This window comes from Lepisosteus platostomus, chromosome 7, assembly GCF_059453375.1.
Source record: "Lepisosteus platostomus isolate fLepPlt1 chromosome 7, fLepPlt1.hap1, whole genome shotgun sequence".
In the NCBI taxonomy this organism is placed as follows: Eukaryota; Metazoa; Chordata; class Actinopteri; order Semionotiformes; family Lepisosteidae; genus Lepisosteus; species Lepisosteus platostomus.
Window position 1 is genome coordinate 43,297,530 of NC_142617.1, and position 20,918 is coordinate 43,318,447.

Here is a 20,918-nt window from a genome sequence, read left to right on the forward strand (position 1 = left end):
TGCTTGGTCAAGAGTCTGTTAGACCATATTCAACAATGTGCTCTCCTCCTTTCTCTGCATGCAAAAGTGATTCAATATGGGAATGGTTTTTGGGTTATCCAATTTCATTCATGATAATAAAGTTTAAATAGAATGAATACAGTGTTTTAAAATTGTTGATGAATCGATCAAATTACTGCAGCAATATGCTCCTGATCTGCTAAGAATATTTCAATCTGTTTCTAACCACTTCTAATTGGACTGTGGACTGTGGGAGGAAACCAGAGTACCCACAGAGTAACAGCACTAAAGTTTTCAAATTCCTCCTCTGGTCTGCTCTCAAATCACAATGATCTGAACTTTTTTTGACTGAAAACATCCGACTTGTTTTCTTTAACATGTTTTTAGAAAATTCTCATGGGAGTACAATGGTGATTCTTGTCTGCATTTTATTTTCTAATTTTTGGGGGTTTGAAAATCAGTCATTTCTTCTTTCATGACTCATGACTTCTAATTGGACTGTGGGAGGAAACCAGAGTACCAGAGGGTAACAACACTGCTAGACAGAAATACTTACCACTGTGCCACTCTCATATTTCTGAAATGTTGTTTGTTAAAAAACAAGTTTTCAAATTCCTCCTCTGGTCTTCTCTCAAATTATTAAATTATTTTTAAAAATCAGCCTTTTTTCCTTTAACATATTTTTAGAAAATTCTCATGGGAGTACAATGGTGATTCTTGTGTGCATTTTATTCTTTAATTTCTATTTGGTTTTAAAATCAGTCATTTCTTCTTTCATGACTCATAGTCAAATAATGTTCTTGGCAAGAGAACACATTAAAATTACAGAAGAACACCTGTTCCTCACTTTGCGAAACTGGACATTCCTGTGTTGCTACTGCTGATGTGGTCAAAGTGTTATTGTGCTTCTGTTACTGCAGTCTGATCTTCTTTTTTGAGAGGACAATAATGAATTGAAAGGACACAACATGTTGATGTAGTACCTGCTTCTGAACTTGTTGCGTAGTGGTGAAGTGTGTGGTGAGATGCATGAGTAGCTGAAGGGTGAGGTGTATCACTGGTAGGGCTGCCCGAGGTAGACTGTATTCTTATTCTGTAAATCAGTTTCTTTTCCGGTCATCTGTGTGAAATCGTGTCAAACACTTGGGTCTTATTCACTTCAAGATAAGTTTTATTAAGTTTCTCTTCTCTCTGTTATGATGTGGTGACCATTGTTTCTTCATGCCTCATGCAGAACGATTATTTCAGAGAAACTCCCTTCTGCAGTAATGCTCATTATATTGATGTTTCTCTTCAGTCATGTTTTGAAGAAGGAAATCATTCAGAGGTTTCGAAAATAATACATCATAAACATTTGGAAATGATTGTGCTACAATTTTTAGGCCTTCACTAACTTAATTAAACTTTGTCACACAGAGAACAAGACGTTTCTCACCTTCCTGTCTTCTGATAAGATAGCTCTCTTTCACCTTTCCTATTTTCTCCGTTCCTACCTCTTGTTTACAGGGGCTGAAGTTGGAACAGCCAGGGATCTGCAGGCATGTGTCCAGTGTGAGGCCCCAGTCCAGGGAAGCAAGCTGTTGCTGGATCAGCCGATGGGCGGAGGTGAATTTGGGCAGTAGAACTTTAATTGAAGTACGAATATTCACTCTGATAACAAAGAATTAAATTAAATTAAATCCATTGAACTAAATCCATTAGTTTCCTAACTGCCTTCTCCAATTCAGGGTCACATAGGATCATCAAACTCCAATACTTTCCAATTATAACACAGAAGTAGCCCTATGATTCACTAGTCCTTAGAGAATATCCAAAACACAAGGGTAAGTCCAAAACCAGGAGATCCATCAGAACAAGGAATTAAAACACGAAGGCCGGGTCGGAACCGGCGGACAGGGAACAGGAACGGGAAATGAGATTAAAACCTTAACGGGACCAGGCGCTTCCAGGCATGATACGGAAATCAGATGCAGAGGCCGGATGAGCGTCAGCGCCTGGCTTTTAAGGTGGGCTGGGAATAGGAAACAGGTGCACAGAATAAGGTCTCACGTGAAAGGGCTGGAGCACCCTTAAGGAGGGGGGACTATAATCGTGACAGTTCTGGCGTACTATGGCTGCCGTCGCATCATCCTGGTGGAGCTGCACATTGGTGGTGGTGGAAGGGATCCCCATTACCTGTAAAGAGCTTTGAGTATAGCTGAAAATGCAATATAAGTGAAAAAATAATAACAACAACAACAATAATAATGATACCGACATATTGGTCACCCCAGAATATTTTTAAATTATATTTTTCATCAGGAATATCTTTGTGCCAAGATTTCAAATTAAGCTTAATAAGGTGATGACTACAGTGTTGAAAAAGGTCAATTTTCTTGTTGCTTTGTCTTAACACACACGGAGTTTCAAACTCTATTTCTGCTTCACTATGCAACACTTACTATGTTGCTGCTGTTGATGTGCTCAAAATATTATTATGTCTCTGTTGCAGCGGTCTGATCTTAATATTTTGAGAGAGTAATGATTAAATGTTTTATCATTGTTTTGATTGTATCCGTTCACACACAAAGAGTCCAGTTATGTAGCAATGTGAGGAAGGCATGGAGTTACAAGCTACAGTGTCCATTGTCTACCAGTCACCCTGATATTCTTTGTCTGAGATCATAAATGGAATCTTACTTACAAGGAAGATCCAACCATTATAGTTGAAAACGAGATTTTAATACATTAATGTTCTGAGAAATCTGAAGTGATTTCAAATGTACTATTCTAAAGGGCTGTTAGATCTAGCTGATAAATTAAACAGACTAATGTGTTTGGTTAAAACAATAATTTGCAATAAAACATTCAACAAAGTATAGTATCAGTAACAACAGTGGTTAAAGAAGAACGAAAAACAACCACATGAGATCGTTTGAGATCATGTCAAACACTTGGGTCTTAGTCAGTCTAAATACTCTGAAAATGTATCTTTCAAGGTACATTTCTCTATTAAGTCACCTATGATGACTGTTGTTTCAGTGACCATTCCTTCTGCACTAATGCTTACTGTTTTCAAATTTTCTTCAGACTTGTTTTGGACAAAGAAATAATTTGGGGATGAGTTTCAGAAATTTGTAGATTATAAAAATTTGGAAATGATACGGTTATGAGTTAAGATTGTTTATTTGCATATTTTTCTGTCAATACTTCAAAAGAGCATCCAGGAAAGCAAAACAGGCGGATATTAAGAATTCTATACAAATTATTTAGCAGAGAGCTGGAGAACAGGAGGTTACTCACTTTCCTGTCTTTAGATAAGACAGGTATCCTTTGCTTGTCCTGTTGTCTCTTTCCCAGCCCCTTGCCCTTTACAGAAGAAAGATCCGAGCTTTTCCAAGGTGTAAAGGTTGAACAGTTTGGAATCTGCAGGCAGGAGTCCAGCGTGAGGCCCCAGTCCAGAGCAGCAGAGCAGGCTGGTTCAGAAGGGGCAGAAGATCCAGTAGAGGGGCCAGTGGGCAAACAGGTTCATCTTGGCTGTCGGTGGATGCATTGCTGGGTGAAGGTTCCCCGAGCTGTGCTATTAAAACAAGTGAGGTGAGTTATGACAGTAGATCTGGAGTTTAATAGGAATATTCACATCTCATCTGATCATTTTAGGCAACCTTAATGAACCAGGCAACATATTTTAAGGCTGAATCTACACTGTGTCTGCTTTGTTTTCAGCAGTATGTTTCAGTCAATGTTGCTTGGCTGTCAGGAACAATTAACAGCAAAAAGTGTTTATGTTTTGCTCTAGTCTGCTTTCCATTGCATGCCTTGAATCTGTAAGGACTGACCATTGCTTTGGCCATGTGAAAGGTAGGGCTTACCACTGTCCTTGGGCTCTGATCAGTCCGGTTGTCTCAATTCACTTGTTTGCTGTTCTTTACAATTGTCTTCTGGTTCCTTTAAAGACATTTTTTGTATTTCACATTCTAATGATACCTTCAATAAAATCACATTGAGGCAGTTCTTTGTTTCCCAGGGTGCTGTGAATATGTATGATTAATGTGAAAATGGACCCTGAAATGACTATGTGAAATAGGACGCTCTTCACTGGATAGATCAGAGCCCTCACATGTTGTATTGTTGTATGTTGTAGTAGGATGTCTGACAGGCTCCATGACAGTTCTGTAGAGTTTATTTAGTCATCAGTTCTGTTTTAGTCATTGTTTTAGTAATATGTTATGTCAGGTTGACTAAAGTATCTATTATAGAATCACATATTTGTGTTTGTATGAGCTGGCTAAAATTATATTAAAATCACTCTTACTTTTAGTCACTTAAATGTAGTCACTGAATTTGTTCAATATAATGGTTGACTGTCAGAGCCTTGTTCTACAAAAGATTTCACTATCTTATCCATTTGATTGTTTTATCAACAGATCCTCTGTAACAAGGTACTGTACTGTAGCTTACTACTAGAGAATAAAATCACTGACCAAATTCAAAGCTAAAAATAGTGTTGATATAGATCACAAACTTGATCGTTAAAGCCCCATAAAGCCAATACCAATAAACACAAAGATTTCACTCTCCTGGATCCTAGTGCCCCTTAATTTAACACAACTGGTTTGTACCAGGAAAAGATGAACAAAAGTGATCACTTCCAGCTCGTTTGCTGAAGCTCTTCAAGAATGTAAATAAGGTCTCTTTGGATTTTCTTTTTATCATAAGGTACTCTTGCTTTTTGAATCTAATCAGTACAGCGTTGAATCTCATTGTTTATGTAGGTGCCCATCAATTGACACACAAAAGGGGTTTATGATTCTGGAGTGTGGATAAGACTGGCAGGAAGTGACAATCAATAGAAAGCAAAGAGAAAAGGAAAACAAACAGCTCATCTCGGTACTTCCCAATTACTACACTTAAGAGTCACCTTGCAGCCCCAAGATACCCATTACTGCTACAGTATTTGCCAGACAGAAGGTGTTATTATAAAAAATTAATTTTCTGAACATGTGATTTTGTCTTAATTTACTCAACATAGCAAAGCAATTGAGTTTTATTCATCATCATTGTGGATTGTTTTTGTGAGTGATTGTCATTACAGACTTAAAAAAAAATAGTTTGTTGACGTCCTTTTTTATTATTTTCAAGTTCCCAGAATGGGGTACAAATGTGCTTTCTTCCCTGTGTCTTTGTTTAGTTTTTCCAAGGACAGTCTATGATTAATCAAATGTTCTTACAAAATCTGGGGAAAATGTATTTAAATCCATTTGCATTTATTGGCCTGCACATTTCACATTCATTTTTATTTATCTTTGTCATTTTGATAAACATGATTGAAAAACTATTTAGAAAGAAAAAAAAAGTTTAAATTTTAATTTTTCCTGTGTATCTTGGTATATAAGTTGATTCCACACCACACACTAACCTGCTAAGTAAAGATCTCTGTGAAAACACAGTGGTGCCACAGTGATAAAGATGAGCTTGAGATCCTACACTTGCTCCCACACAGTGGCTTCCTCACACCACCTGACGTCCTGCTGGCTTGGTTAGCTGTCTCCACATCCAGTGTCTGTGAGCCTGGCATCTGGCATCCCTTCTAGGGTGTAAGCCCGCCTTGTCACCTGAGATTCTAGGATCAAAATCAAACAAGATATGTCAAGTATTTTAGTCTGATAGGATTTAAATCAAATCTCATCTAATTATAATATCTTAAACTTCATTTCTTGAGTTCATTTTAGTCTCTGCTTCCTATTCAGTTTGGAGCATCCAGGGCCTTTGAAATGTTCTGTTTTGTAACTGGCATATCCTGTATGTTGGGAGCCAACTAGTTGGGTTATTGTTCATAATTATTTGCTTATCCTGTTTGCCTCTCATTTATTATGCTCGGGTATCTCAAACTATATTCTCCTCCCCACTGATAGCTGATGTGTGGTGAGCATTCTGGCGCACTATGGCTGTCGTCGCATCATCCAGGTTGATGCTGCACATTGGTGGTGGTGGAGGGGAGTCCCTATTATCTGTAAAGCGCTTTGAGTGGAGTGTCCAGAAAAGCGCTATATAAGTGTAAGCAATTATTATTATTATTATTATTATTATTATTATTATTATTATTATTATTATTATTATTATTATTAGACCAAGCACCTCTGTATATCTTTGACATTTGGAGGTTATATTTATTTATTTTTATTATTGTTTATCCTGCTCTGTTTTCTATTTTCTCAACCACCAATTTGACATATCCCTCTGGACAGAATCATTTCACTGGGCTGCAGCTGGGATGGCCTGGGATCTGCAGACAGGAGCCCAGCATGAGCCCCCAGTCCAGGGGAGCAGGCTGGAGCAGAAGGGGCAGAAGATCCAGGAGAGGGGCCAGTGGGCAAACAAGAGGGAGTTCATCTTGGCTGTTTCTGGACAGATTGTTGGTTTGGGCAACGTGTGGAGGTTCCCCTACCTGTGCTACAAAAACGGGGGAGGTGAGTGAGGGCAGTAATCATAAATCACCAAGCATTTAGACCTATCTAGCTCCACTACCTTTTTACATGGAGACATGGGACTAAAAAAGAGGTTCACTGTGGAAAAAGTGAATACAGTTTGGGATGATATCTTTTGTGATATTTAACCTCTCTTTTTTAAAAGGTGCCTTTCTCATCCCCTATGTTTTGTTCCTGTTTACACGTGGAATCCCCATGTTCCTGCTGGAGACGGCTCTGGGGCAGTACACCAGCCAGGGGAGCATCACCTGCTGGAAGAAGATCTGCCCCCTGTTTGAAGGTGAGCTTCTAGTTTTCATTCATTTTTATGGCTTCTCTGCATTACACTATCCTGCACAATTGTTATTAAAATTCATCACAACAGAATTGTGAAAAACATACACAACTATATTTTAAGACAGTGAAAGGAATTACTTACTAATGCAACTCAGAACATAAGTATATTTTAAAACAACAGGAGGCCATCTGACTGCTAGAAGCTGACAGATCAGACAGTCATGTCAAGCCATTTCTTAAAGGATTCCTGGGAAATCTGTTTCAACATCATATCTAGTTCAGATACAATAACAGTGCATTTTTATGTTTAGACTCCAAATGTTTATACAAACTATATTAGAAAATTCTTTATAATTACAAACAACATTTTTTCAAATGCAATACCATACTCAAATACCATATTATTCACACATTGCCAAAAGTAATGTTCTTCAATGTGTGAATTTATTACAATAGATATGAGATAATAACAAGCATTTTATAAATTGCCCACCAATGTGTTAAGCTGATAATGGTATCAGCTATCAGGAGACAGGAATAACTATAGAAATTCAGTGCTGAGTTGAGAACTTTTAATTGTATGTCTAATCCTGATTCTGTCTCTACAGGCATCGGCTGTTGTACTGTGGTGATCATGATCTACAGCAGCGCTGTTACATCATCATCCAGGCTTGGACCTTATTCTACCTGTTCTCCTCCTTTAGTTCTGAGCTGCCCTGGGACAGCTGCAGAAACACCTGGAACACAGGTACTGAGAATAAGTGTTCACTAGCAGCCCATACAAATCTCAGAGTATTGAAAATGAAGCCTTCGTAGATGCTCTTTTTCCCAGGGTGAGTGCACTGGAGTTAGTGAAACTGGCATCCAATAATGGAGTCGAAAGTTCAGATGCTTGTGTATTAGCAGAGCAATGATCCTGTTTTCTCTGCACTCTCACCAGTTCTTGCTATCTTTCACACAAGGTCACACACTTCTTCCATTCTGTTGGTCTTCTGACAGATGCCTGTGTGGAGTTTGACAAGCAGAATCTCACTTCCAACGGGACAGAGGCAGAAAGGGCCACCTCTGCTGTAATGGAGTTCTGGAAGTACGTTAGGCAAACCCATCACTAACGTTATATTACAGGCACTTGCAAGTTTTGTTTACAATAATATTGAATGTGCACTGTCATCTCTGTAGCAGGAGGGTGCTGGGTATCTCTGGTGGGATCGATGAGGTGGGCAGTCTGAGATGGGAACTGGCCCTGTGTCTCCTGCTGGCCTGGATCATCTGTTACTTTTCTATCTGGAAGGGAGTAAAGTCCTCAGGGAAGGTGAGGGTTGTGTATTTGAACTGCATAACATCTTAGTTTTGTAAGATACTTTCTCAAGATTACAATTTGAAGTATAAAAACAGGGTTAACTTCCTAATATGGTAGTTTTATAAATTACTTGCAGATCTGAAATGAACAGTCCATATATGTATGGTTTCCCTGCCCCCTCAGGTGGTGTACTTCACAGCTACTTTCCCCTATGTGATGCTGGTGGTGCTGCTGGTCCGAGGACTCACCCTGCCTGGAGCTGCTGATGGACTGGTCTTCTACCTCTACCCTGATGTAACACGGCTCACTGACCCACAGGTGGTCCTTCGACGTGTAATGCATACCTCTAGCATGAGAAACATGTGGAACAAAACTGCAAAAATCTATTCTCTAAGCATGTGAAAATGTATTGTTTTTCATTTAAAAAAATCTACATTAAACTAAGACTGTGATATGTTTGGTTCTCTGCCTCTGACAGTACATTTCCAGAGGCTACAGCAGAGCCTTATACTGTTAGTCTGCATAGTCTATAGTTGAATGCCAAGTAGGAACCATGATTATGTCAATAACATCATTATCTCAAAGACTGACAGTATATTCATCTCTATGACAGTTCCCCCAGTCCTACTGCTGTGGTCCGGAGGATTTATACACAAATCCACAAAATACATGCAAGGATGTATAGAACTGGGATGAGACCAGATGAAATCCCAGGTTCTCAGACTTCCCAGTCCTCACATGGTGTGTAACCATGTTCCCAAGAAGATCTAACCAACTGATCCAGTTTGACCAGATTCTCAACATTTGATACCAGTGCCTAACACACAGCAGTAGTTAGTACTGTATATTGCACTAACCTTTTAACCTGTCAAGTGGTTGCCAGACAGTTTTGTAAACCTGTGCTCCTGTCTATCCTAGGTATGGATGGTTGCAGGGACACAGATTTTTTTCTCTTATAGTGTTTGTGTAGGACTGCTAATAGCACTCAGCAGTTACAACAAATACAACAATAACTGCTACAGGTAAGAGGAAAGGTATCTCTGGAAAATGATATCAAAGTGAAATTCCTGTAGACAGCAAAGTATCATGAACTGACATTTTTCATAATTATTGTTTAAGCACTCCTTTCCTTTGTAATTTATCATTTTCTATGGGAGTTGAGTTAATTCTTCCATTAATAAAGCATTCCATACTGACAAATTCTGTAGGTGCTGCCAACATTTTACTGCAGTACTGTTAACACTTCATGGGATTTTTGTGTTGAACCTATTATCGTATGAGTATAAACTGTGATCAGTACATGCAGTACAGCCTAGACCAATAGGTCCTGCTCTTAGCAAGTATCTCTCAGGCTCCACACTAGGCTGGGTGATGGTTGGAATGAAATGATTGTAACCACGGTCTCTCTTCATGCAGGGACTCCTTCTACCTGTGCCTCCTGAACAGCGCTACCAGCTTTGTGGCAGGATTTGCCGTCTTCTCCGTGCTGGGCTTCATGGCGTATGAGCAAGGAGTGGACATCTCGCTGGTGGCCGAGTCTGGTGAGCCGCAGTCTGTCCACATCTACTGTCTCATTGGTTCTCCTCTGACTGGAGTGTGCTTTGTTAATGTAAATCTTACAGAACTGTTCTGTGAAAACCTTTACTTTTACCCTTAGGAACAATTGGTTTTACTATTCATATAGCTGCTCACTGACCAAGACTTAATTTTAATAGTACTCAAATGTGCCTTTTCAGATTTAGTATGTGATTTCTATAATTTAAATGATTTCACTCCCTGACTCCCCCATGTCTGGTTGTTCAGGTCCTGGGTTGGCATTCATCTCGTACCCGAGGGCAGTGGCCATGATGCCTCTACCCCAGCTCTGGGCTGTCTGTTTCTTCATCATGGTCCTCCTGCTGGGAATAGACACAGAGGTGAGACCATCTTGTGAGTCGATACAGTACTTTATATCCAAAGCAGTAACCTGTGTTTTCATGCTCTGTGGACTGTGTGTTCTGGGAGTGAGTTGACTCAGTGATCCAGGTGTCTGTGCTCTCTGTTATCTTGCTCTCTGCAGTTTGTGGGCATTGAAACCGTGATGATGGCCATCGTGGATTTGTTTCCTGCAGTGTTCCGGAGAGGATACCGGCGGGAGCTCCTACTGCTCCTCTTCTGTGTGGTCTGCTTCCTGCTTGGGCTCCTCATGGTCACTGAGGTGAGGACAAGAGGGCTGAGGGGCCTGATAATCAATCAGCAAGACCTGCAATGGTCTGGTTTGAATTAAGGATCAACATATTCGCCTGAATAGCTCATGGGAATGAAGAAACTTAGAAACAAAAGCTTCAGTAAGTGTTGGCACTGCACAATGCCAAGGAGCAGACATTCAGAGTTGTACCTGTGTACATAATGTAAAATCACAGTTGTCACCTCACATGTATTTAAATAACAACATTTTCTCTGTCTCTCCAGGGTGGAATATACATCTTCAAATTGGTTGATTACTATGCTTGCAATGGGGCCTGCCTCTTGTTTGTTGCCATATTTCAGACTATTTGTATTGGATGGGTATATGGTAGGTGTTAATGTCTTTATTACTATTATTCTATTTATTCTTATTAATGGTGGGAGGTTTTCATTGGTCAGCATCTGTGTTCTTCCAATTCTTGCCATAATTCTAACAGATTTTTATTTGAGTACTGCTGTTACTAGCATTCACTCCTATAGCTTAATACAGATAAATTACATGATGATAAAATACACAAAACTCTCAATGTATTCAGACTGCACCACAAAATACATTTGCTCATCTGTATTTGTGTCATTACTGAGCTGGTGATCTTCCCCTCTGGATTTCATACAGGAGCTGATCTCTTCTGTGCCAACATTGAAGACATGATTGGCTGTCGGCCTTTGGCTGTGTTTAGGTACTGTTGGCGCTACATCACTCCAGCTGTGTGCACTGTAAGAGCATGTCTTTAACTTCTTCTTGAACTTCTTACACAAACTGACCTTAAAGTAACTTTAAAATCAGTATTTTGACTAGTATTTTGGATGTCACGGATGTTGGAAAGGACGAACCGTAGAATGGCAGGAGAGCGAATAGACTCTATGCGTAGCGGCGAGACGGGGGTTAGCCCGGGCTCAGCTGTTCAGGGAATGCCATATAGAAACCTATGCCGTCAGATAGCGGACATGGGGCGACCTGGTGCTAGGCGGGTCTCAGGACATCCGAACATCAATGCTGAGCACCGGCAGAATGAAAGACCCGGAAATATATAGCTCCAGAGAGAGAAACACCGGAAGGACAGCAAAGAACCGGAAATGAGAGACAGGACAGAGAAGGAGCGCCCTCTGGCTGTAGAGGGCGTGACATTCTGTCCCTGTGACAGTCCGCAATTGATTGTGTCTGTTGTCCATTGACACAGCTAGACTCCAGTTTAGTAGTAATGGGAGGAAAGCATGAGGTTACTGTCACACCGGCTGCTAATCGGAGTCCTCCACACAAACCATCGCCCCAATCAAGCACCAGCCGGAGGCAATCCCTGCAAACGCCGCCAATCTATCCCTTCATCCAATCAGAGCGCCTCACTTGTTAACACACCCTCCACTTCCAAACACACTTAAGCCTTCTCCGTTTCACTGAACATTCACATTTATAACTATTTGTTCTTGCTTTTGGATACTTGAACCTCTGACCTCAATCTCGCCTAGCGTTTTGTATTTGTCTGCCTTCTCCGCCTGGATTATCTTTGGTATCGAACCTGGAACTTGTCCTTGACTACATCTCAGCCTTACATTTTGGATTTCCACAGCTCCACATAGGGTCCATCATTTAATCTACACCGCGTAGTGTTACAGTTACACGCTTCAGTCTCCATTGTTTATCAACAATATCCATTGTTTAGTCACTGATATTCTGAGTTTGAGATCGTTAATGGAATCCTAATTTCAAGAATGATTCCACAATAACAATTGCAAAACAGATTTTACTAGATTTATGTTCTGAGAAAACGGAAACAATTTCAAATTAACTGTTCTGGGGTGTCAGTAGTGCAGTGTGGACAAAGAAGTAATTCCTACTTCAGAGTCTGTGTTATAGGCTGCTGGTGATTAAAGAAGTCAAAAAGATGACCACATCACTGTCTAGGTGAAATCGTGGCAAACTCTTGGGTGTTAAAAAATCGAAGGAATTTTCAAATTTAAAGTTCATGCTTTTTAAAGCAAGTTCAAGATTCTTTACTTTTTTAACTTAACTGCTAATGACATTCTTTCTAACTGCCTAAATGCTCACTGTCACATACTGTATAAGCAGGTCTTTCATTGAATATGTTTTGGATAATAATAGAGCTGAAGGACTACAGTAAGTCAAAAAAAGATCATACAAATTTAGGAATACCAAACCAATCAAAATTTTGTTTGATTCATTGTGTCCAGTTCAGATGAGACAACAGTGCATCTTACTGAACATACAGTATATAAACTATATGATAAAGTTTATTAGAATTACAAATGGTTTTTTCATATACAAAAATAAAGTGTGGAAAGAGACATTTTCTATTTACAGTATCTTTCATGATGATGGTAAATCAGCCTAAAATATCAGTAAGGAAAAATCTTATACTGTCACATTCTCATGTGGGCTCACAGTTTTTCAGGGTTTTGCTGCTCTGACTGAATCACCTTTTCGTGATCCATGTTAATTAGTTTATTATCCAATTCCCACTTTTCCATTTGAAGGCGAGGAGTCGCGTTGACAGTTTTTCACTACACCCAGATTTTCACTAGCACTACTATCTGGACTCTTTGCTGAGCTAGATAGTCTTCATTGTGCACATACAGTCGATTGCAGCCTCGGACTGCTCTGAATCCCAGTTTCTCCTTTTTTCACGAGGCTCAATATCCGGTTTCTGTTATTTTTTTGCTATTGTTTCAGGATGCTTGCTGTTCGGTTCTGCTGCACCGGAGCCTCCCTTTATTTTTTTTCTCTTTTTTTTCAGTAAGCTCACTATTTGGTTTCTCGACATGTGATTCTCCCTTTATTTCTTGTGACCCACGAGCTGTGCGGCAGTTTTCTGCTCTAGTATCACCCGGTACGCAAGCCTCAAGTCTGCTGTTCTAAGCCATCCGGCCCCTTTCCCAGGAAGCTTGCAACTCGGTTTCTCCCATACACAGGACTCCGTGTTTTCTGACCGGTGGATTCGGTTTGGCAGTAATGTCAGCTTCCAACTTTCACTCTGTGCAGCATCCTCAGCTCTCAGAGAAGCCTGGTGCAGCCGCTTCAGCTTCAGCCAGCTCTCTGCTTCGCCTGACGCAGCAGTCTCTGATACTAGCCAGCACTTCTTTCCACATCTATTCTTTTCATTGCTCACCACGTCGACCCACCAACGTGCACCCCTGGCACTCTTGAGTTTTCTGTACCCGAGTCTCCCTTTCTCCAACAGACTGTGTTTAGCAGCCTCTTTCTTGCCAGGGATGCAGTTTGCCCAGCTTCTCCTGGGATCGTCGTTCCTCCTCATTACTGACCGGCCTGGGCTGATTAGCCCCTCCAGCCAGAAATCAATGATCTCATTTTCACCTTTTCAGTTTTCCCCCGCCTCTTGCGATTGGTCCTGAAAATCTCCAGCTGATCAGACAATCTTACTGATCAGACAATCTTATCAAGTCATTTCTTCAAGGATTATTTTTTTGAATATGTTTTTTTCATTTGGTAAAATCTGCAATGAAGTACGATTGTGATATTTATTGTTCTATGCTTCCTATTTTAGCTCTGCGATTGGTCCCCCAGGCTTGGTAGTGTGGTCTGGTGGATATATGCACAGAACCTTCTCTGTTACTTCAGAAATATACAGAACAAGGCTGAGGCCATTCCAAGTGTGTGGTTTCCAGCCTTCCCCATCTTGACTTTGTCTGTAGCTGTTTTCCCTAGAACTGACTGATTCAGTTTGGCCAGGTTCTCAAACAGTGATAATAATAATAATAATAATAATTGCTTACATTTATATAGCACTTTTCTGGGCACTCCACTCAAAGCACTTTACAGGCAATGGGGACTCCCCTCCACCACCAGCAATGTGCAGCATCCACCTGGATGATGCGACGGCAGCCATAGTGCGCCAGAACGCTCACCACACATCAGCGATCAGTGGGGAGGAGAGCAGAGTAATTAAGCCAATTTATAGAGGGGGATTGTTAGGAGGCCATGATTGATAAAGGCCGATGGGAAATTTGGCCAGGACGCCGGGGTACACCCCTACTCCTTTCGAGAAACACCCTGGGATTTTTAATGACCACAGAGAGTCAGGACCTCGGTTTTAAGTCTCATCCGAAGGACGGCGCCGGTTTACAGTATAGTGTCCCCGTCACTACACTGGGGCATTAGGACCCACATGAGCCACAGGGTTAGCGCCCCCTGCTGGCAGCAGTATCTCTGTCTTAGTTTCTCCAACAGCAGTAGTTTGTATATTATACCGAACTTTTCCCATTTTCTCTCCCCATGTGACTGAACCTTGCTATGAATTTCCATGTTCACTCAACACAGAGTTGCTGGTCTAACCTCACACCAGACTTGACATTCCTTGTCAACTTTTGACCCTTTTTACTGAGGAGTCAGAGGAGAAACAACTAAAAGTTATCACTCTTGCAAATGTGAAACCTTCTTTATCTCTCTCTTATGTGTCTCCGGAACGTCACTACACTGCCTTCTTCTGGCCAAATACAGTTTTAATGCTTTAGATCCAGTTAATCCATTACAATCTCCTAACTGCAAATCGTCACAGCATGAAACGTTACCATAGAGTTTTGTATACCTTGTGCATCCTAGGTGTGGATGGATAAAGGAAAACAGATTTTCTTCTCTCACAGTGTTGTGTTTGTGCAGACCGCCTAATACCACTCAGAAGCTACAACAAATAGAAAAAGAAAGAATGGAACTGCTACAGGTACAGTAAGACTAAAGGTAGCTCTGGGAAATGATATCAAAGGTGAAATTCCTGTAGGCAGCAAGGTACTGTAACAAGGTAACAGGTGTTTTTCAAAATTGTTTATTCTCTGCATTCACTGATAATGAAATATTTAATTGTTAAAGGTAATACCACATGCAATATTCATGAATTGAGCAGTACATGCAGTGCAGCCTACACATACAGTGGTTATAAAACATATTCATCCCTTTGGCATTTTTCACATTGGATTAACTCTATCAATCTACTAATTAACTCTAAAGCTTTTTCTTAATAACTAGCAGCTGTGTTGGCACTCCGGTAAGATAAAGAAGGGAGTCTGTCCAAGTGGGAATGAACGAGTTGAGGGAGATTCCACTGCTACTAACTGAAAGGGACGAGAAGGAGAAAGATGTGGAAGTAATACTCTATTGGCATTGGGAAGGTTATTTACGTCAGGGCTGGTCTGGCCGCCGTCCAATTCCCATAATGAAAGTGGATTTGTGTGCACAGATCCTTCACGCTGCACTGCCAAACTAGGGGGATCTGTCTCACTGTATGATCAAGACTGGTTGTATTTTATTTAAAACTAAATATGAAAACAAATTAAAGAATACAATTTTAATTTGTATATAGGTCTTTGCTTGGTCAAGTGTCTGTTAGACCATATTCAACAATTTCTCTGCATGCAAAAGTGGTTCAGTATGGCAATGGTTTTTGGGTTATCCAATTTCATTCATGATAATAAAGTTTAAAAAGAATGAATACAGTGTTTTAGAATTGTTGATGAATCGATCAAATTACTGCAGCAATATGCTCCTGATCTGCTAAGAATATTTCAATTCATTTGTAACCACTTCTTCTAATTGGACTGTGGACTGTGGGAGGAAACCAGAGTACCAGAGGGTAACAACACTGCTAGACAGAAATACTTACCACTGTGCCACTGCCATATTTCTGAAATGTTGTTTGTTAAAAAACAAGTTTTCAAATTCCTCCTCTGGTCTGCTCTCAAATTATTAAATTTTTTTAAAAAATCAGCCTTTTTTCCTTTAACATATTTTTAGACAATTCTAATGGGAGCATTATGGTGATTCTTGTGTGCATTTTATTCTCTAATTTCTATTTGGTTTTAAAACCAGTCATTTCTTCTTTCATGACTCATAGTCAAATAATGTTCTTGACAAGAGAACACATATTGAAATTACAGAAGAACACCTGTTCCTCACTTTGCAAAGCTGGACATTCCTGTGTTGCTACTGCTGATGTGGTCAAAGTGTTATTGTGCTTCTGTTACTGCAGTCTGATCTTCTTTTTTGAGAGGACAATAATGAATTGAAAGGACACAACATGTTGATGTAGTACCTGCTTCTGAGCTTGTTGCATAGTGGTGAAGTGTGTGGTGAGATGCATGAGTAGCTGAAGGGTGAGGTGTGTCACTGGTAGGGCTGCCTGAGGTAGACTGTATTCTTATTCTTATTCTGTAAATCAGTTTCTTTTCTGGTCATCTGTGTGAAATCGTGGCAAAGTCTTGGGTCTTATTCACTTTAAGTTAAGTTTTATTAAGTTTCTCTTCTCTCTGTTATGATGTGGTGACCATTATTTCTTCATGCTTCATGCACAACCATTGTTTCAGAGAAACTCCCTTCTGCAGTAATGCTCATTATATTGATGTTTCTCTTCAGTCATGTTTTGAAGAAGGAAATTATTGAGGGATGAGTTTTTGAAAATAATAGATCATAAACATTTGGAAACGATTGTGCTACATTTTTAGGCCTTCACTAACTTAAACTTTGTCACACAGAGAACAAGACATTTCTCACTTTCCTGTCTTCTGATAAGATAGCTCTCTTTTACCTTTCCTATTTTCTCCGTTCCTACCTCTTGTTTACAGGGGCTGTAGTTGGAACAGCCAGGAATCTGCAGGCATGTGTCCAGTGTGAGGCCCCAGTCCAGGGAAGCAGGCTTTTGCTGGATCGGTTGATGGGTGGAGGTGAATTTGGACAGTACAACTAAATAGGAATATCCACTCTGATAGCAAAGAATTACATTAAATTAAATCCATTGAACTAAATCCATTCATTTCCTAACTGCTTTCTCTAATTCAGGGTCACAGGGGATCATCAAACTCCTATACTTTCTAATTATAACACAGAAGTAGTCATGTTTCATTGCAATTAGCATACAGTTGCAGCACATATCACCCTGCAATTCTCAACTGACAACCCACTGAAGCTAAACAAGTCTGAGCCTGGTCAGTACCTGGTTGGGAGACCTCCTGGAAAAAACTAAGGTTCCTGGAAGAGGTATTAGAGGGACCAGTAGGAGACACTCATCCTGTGGTCTATGTGGGTCCTAATGCCCCAGTATAGTGACAGGGACACTATACTGTAAAAATGCACGATCCTTCGGATGAGACATAAAACTGAGGTCCCAACTCTCTGTGGTCATTCAAAATCCCAGGGAACTTCTTGAAAATAGTTGGGGTGTTACCCCGGCATCCTAGACAAATTTCCTATTGGCCTTTACCACTCGTGGCCTCCTAAGAGTCCCAATCAATGAATTGGCTTCATCACTCTGTTCTCCTCCCCAGTGTTAACTGAAGTGTGGTGAGCATTATGGCGCACTATGGCTGCCGTCGCATCATCCAGGTGGGGCTGCACATTGGTGGTGGTGGAGGGGATCCCCATTACCTGTAGAAAGCTTTGAGTGGAGTGTCCAGAAAAGTGCTACTGTATATAAGTGTAAGAAATAATAATAACAACAACAATAATAATAACAACATATTGATCAGCCCAGTATACATTTTTAATTATATTATTCATCAGGAATATCTTTGTGCCAAGATTTCAAATTAAGCTTAATAAGGTGATGACTGCAGTGTTGAAATGGTAAATTTTCTTGTTGCTTGATCTGCCTTAACACACAGGGAGTTTCAAACTCTATTTCTGCTTCACTATGCAACACTTACTATGTTGCTGCTGTTGATGTGGTCAAAGTATTATTATGCCTCTGTTGCAGCAGTCTGATCTTAATATTTTGAGAGAGTAATGATGAAATATTTTATCATTGTTTTATGATTGTATCCGTTGTCCATTCACACAAAGACTCTAGTTTAGTAGCAATGTGAGGAAGGCATGGAGTTACAAGCTACAGTGTCCATTGTCTACCAGTCACCCTTATATTCTTTGTCTGAGATCATAAATGGAATCTTACTTACAAGGAAGATCCAACCATTATAGTTGAAAACGAGATTTTAATACATTAATGTTCTGAGAAATCTGAAGTGATTTCAAATGTACTATTCTAAAGGGCTGTTAGATCTAGCTGATAAATTAAACAGACTGACGTGTTTGGTTAAAACAATAATTTGCAATAAAACATTCAACAAAGTATAGTATCGATAACACCAGTGGATAAAGAAAAACGAAAAACAACCACATGAGATCTTTTGAGATCTTTCAAGATTCTATTAAATTTAACTCTATTAAGTCACCTATGATGACCATTGTTTCAGTGACCCTTCATTTTGCACTAATGCTTACTGTTTTCTTTCTTCAGACTTGTTTTGGACAAAGAAATAATTTGGGGATGAGCTTCGGAAATTTGTAGATTGTACAATGTGCAATTTGGAAATGAGACATTTAAGAGTTACGGTTTTTTATTTGCATATCTTGTTGTCAATCTTCAAAAGAGCATCCAGGAAAGCAAAACAGGTGGATATTCTATACAAATGATTTAGCAGAGAGCTGGAGAACAGGAGGTTACTCACTCTCCTGTCTTTAGATCAGACAGGTGTCCTTTGCTTGTCCTGTTGTCTCTTTCCCAGCTCCTTGCCCTTTACAGAAGGAAGATCCGAGCTTTTCCACAGTGTAAAGGTTGAACAGTTTGGAATCTGCAGGCAGGAGCCCAGCGTGAGGCCCCAGTCCAGGGCAGCAGGCTGGTGCTGAAGGGGCAGAAGATCCAGTAGAGGGGCCACTGGGCAAACAGGTTCATCTTGGCTGTCGGTGGATACAGTACATTGCTGGGTGGAGGTTCCCCGAGCTGTGCTATTAAAACAAGTGAGGTGAGTTATGACAGTAGATCTGGAGTTTAAATAGGAATATTCACATCTCATCTGATAATTTTAGGCAACCTTAATGAACCAGGCCACATGTTTTAAGGCTGAATCTACACTGTGTCTGCTTTGTTTTCAGCAGTATGTTTCAGTCAATGTTGCTTGGCTGTCAGGAACAATTAACAGCAAAAAGTGTTTATGTTTTGCTCTAGTCTTCTATCCATCGTATGTCCTGAATCTGTAAGGACTGACCATTGCTTTGGTCATGTGAAAGGTAGGGCTTACCACTGTCTTGGGCTCTGATCAGTCCAGTTGTCTCAATTCACTTGTTTGCGGTTCTTTACAGTTGTCTTCTGGTTCCTTTAAAGACATTTTTTGTATTTCACATTCTAATGATACCTTCAATAAAATCACATTGAGCCAGTTCTTTGTTTCCCAGGGTGCTGTGAATATGTATGATTAATGTGAAAATGGACCCTGAAATGACTATGTGAAATAGGACGCTCTTCACCTGATAGATCAGATCCCTCGCTTGTTGTATTGTTATATGTTGTAGTAGGATGTCTGACAGGCTCCATGACAGTTCTGCAGAGTTCATTTAGTCATCAGTTTTGTTTTAGTCATTGTTTTAGTAATATGTTAAGTCAGGTTGACTTACGTATCTATTATAGAATCACATATTTTTATTTGTATGAGCTGACTCAAATTATACTAAAATCACCCTTACATTTAATAACTTAAATGTAGTCACTGAATTTGTTCAATATCTTATGTATATAAATTCATCATATATGAAGTATTGCCAGTGCCAGACTCCAGATTCTATTTCTTCCAGCCGAAAGCGTGATTGACTGTCAGAGCCTTGTTCTACGAAAGATTTCGCTATCTTATCCGTTTGATTGTTTTATCAACAGATCATTAGTAGCAAGGTACTGTAGCTTACTACAAGATAATTAAATCACAATAATTTGATTGAATATAAAGCTAAAGATAGTGTTGATATAGATCACAGTCTTGATCTTTAAAGCCCCATAGAGCCAATACCAGTAAACAAAAAGATTTTACTCTCCTGGTTTCTAATGCCCCTTAAATGAAATCCATTTAACACAACTGGTTTGTACCAGGAAAAGATGAACAAAAGTGATCACTTCCAGCTCGTTTGCTAAAGCTCTTCAAGAATGTAAATTCAGGGTCTCTTTGGATTTTCTTTTTATCATAAGGTACTCTTGCTTTTTTAATCTAATCAGTACAGCGTTGAATCTCATTGTTTATCTAGGTGCCCATCAATCAACACACAAAAAGGGTTTATGATTCTGGAGTGCAGATAAGACTGGCAGGAAGTGAGCGATCAATAGAAAACAAAGAGAAAAGGAAAACAAACAGCTCATCATGGTCCTACACTTGATCCCACACAGTGGCATCCTCACACCACCTGACGTCCTGCTGGCTTGGTTAGCTGTCTCCACATCCAGTGTGAGCCTGGCATCTGGCATCCCTTCTAGGGTGTAAGCCCACCTTGTCACCTGAGATTCTAGGATAAAAATCAAACAAGATATAGCAAGTATTTTAGTCTGATAGGATTTAAATCAAATTGAATCTAATTTGAATATCTTGAACTTCATTTCATGAGTTCATTTTAGTCTCTGCTTCCCATTCAGTTTGGGGCCTCCAGGGCCTTTGAAATGTCCTGTTTTGTAACTGGCATATCTCGTATGCTGGGAGCTAACTAGTTGGGTTATTGTTCATAATTATTTGCTTCTCCTGTTTGCCTCTCATTTATTATGCTTTTGCCAAAGCTCAGCCAGTGAATAAAGAACTCAGGTATCTCAAGCTGTAATAATAATAATTGCTTACACTTATATAGCGCTTTTCTGGACACTCCAAAAGTTCATTTTCAA

General features: G+C 39.9%; 1 protein-coding gene and 1 pseudogene across 4 annotated transcripts in view; both read left to right on the forward strand.

The window, feature by feature from the left end:
* LOC148658856 (sodium- and chloride-dependent GABA transporter 2-like) overlaps window positions 1-20,918 on the forward strand; it is a 29,937-nt gene that overhangs the window by 991 nt on the left and 8,028 nt on the right. For 2 of the 3 annotated variants that reach the window (XM_088640603.1, XM_088640604.1), the window contains exon 1: window positions 18,793-19,029. Coding sequence is in view for 1 of the 3 variants with exons in the window: in XM_088640602.1 (XP_088496728.1) it covers window positions 16,947-16,956 (10 nt within the window). In the remaining 2 variants the exon portion in view is untranslated. Of the gene's footprint in view, window positions 1-16,857; window positions 16,957-18,792; window positions 19,030-20,918 lie in introns of those variants that run through there. The other variant, XM_088640602.1, reaches the window with a different exon arrangement.
* Window positions 1,505-11,004, forward strand: LOC148658857 (sodium- and chloride-dependent GABA transporter 2-like; annotated as a pseudogene). Its single transcript, XR_015940520.1, has 14 exons — window positions 1,505-1,605; window positions 3,340-3,576; window positions 6,228-6,449; window positions 6,613-6,747; window positions 7,352-7,491; window positions 7,743-7,830; window positions 7,923-8,055; window positions 8,227-8,361; window positions 8,962-9,065; window positions 9,460-9,584; window positions 9,847-9,959; window positions 10,103-10,240; window positions 10,495-10,597; window positions 10,886-11,004. The product of XR_015940520.1 is annotated as a sodium- and chloride-dependent GABA transporter 2-like (transcript).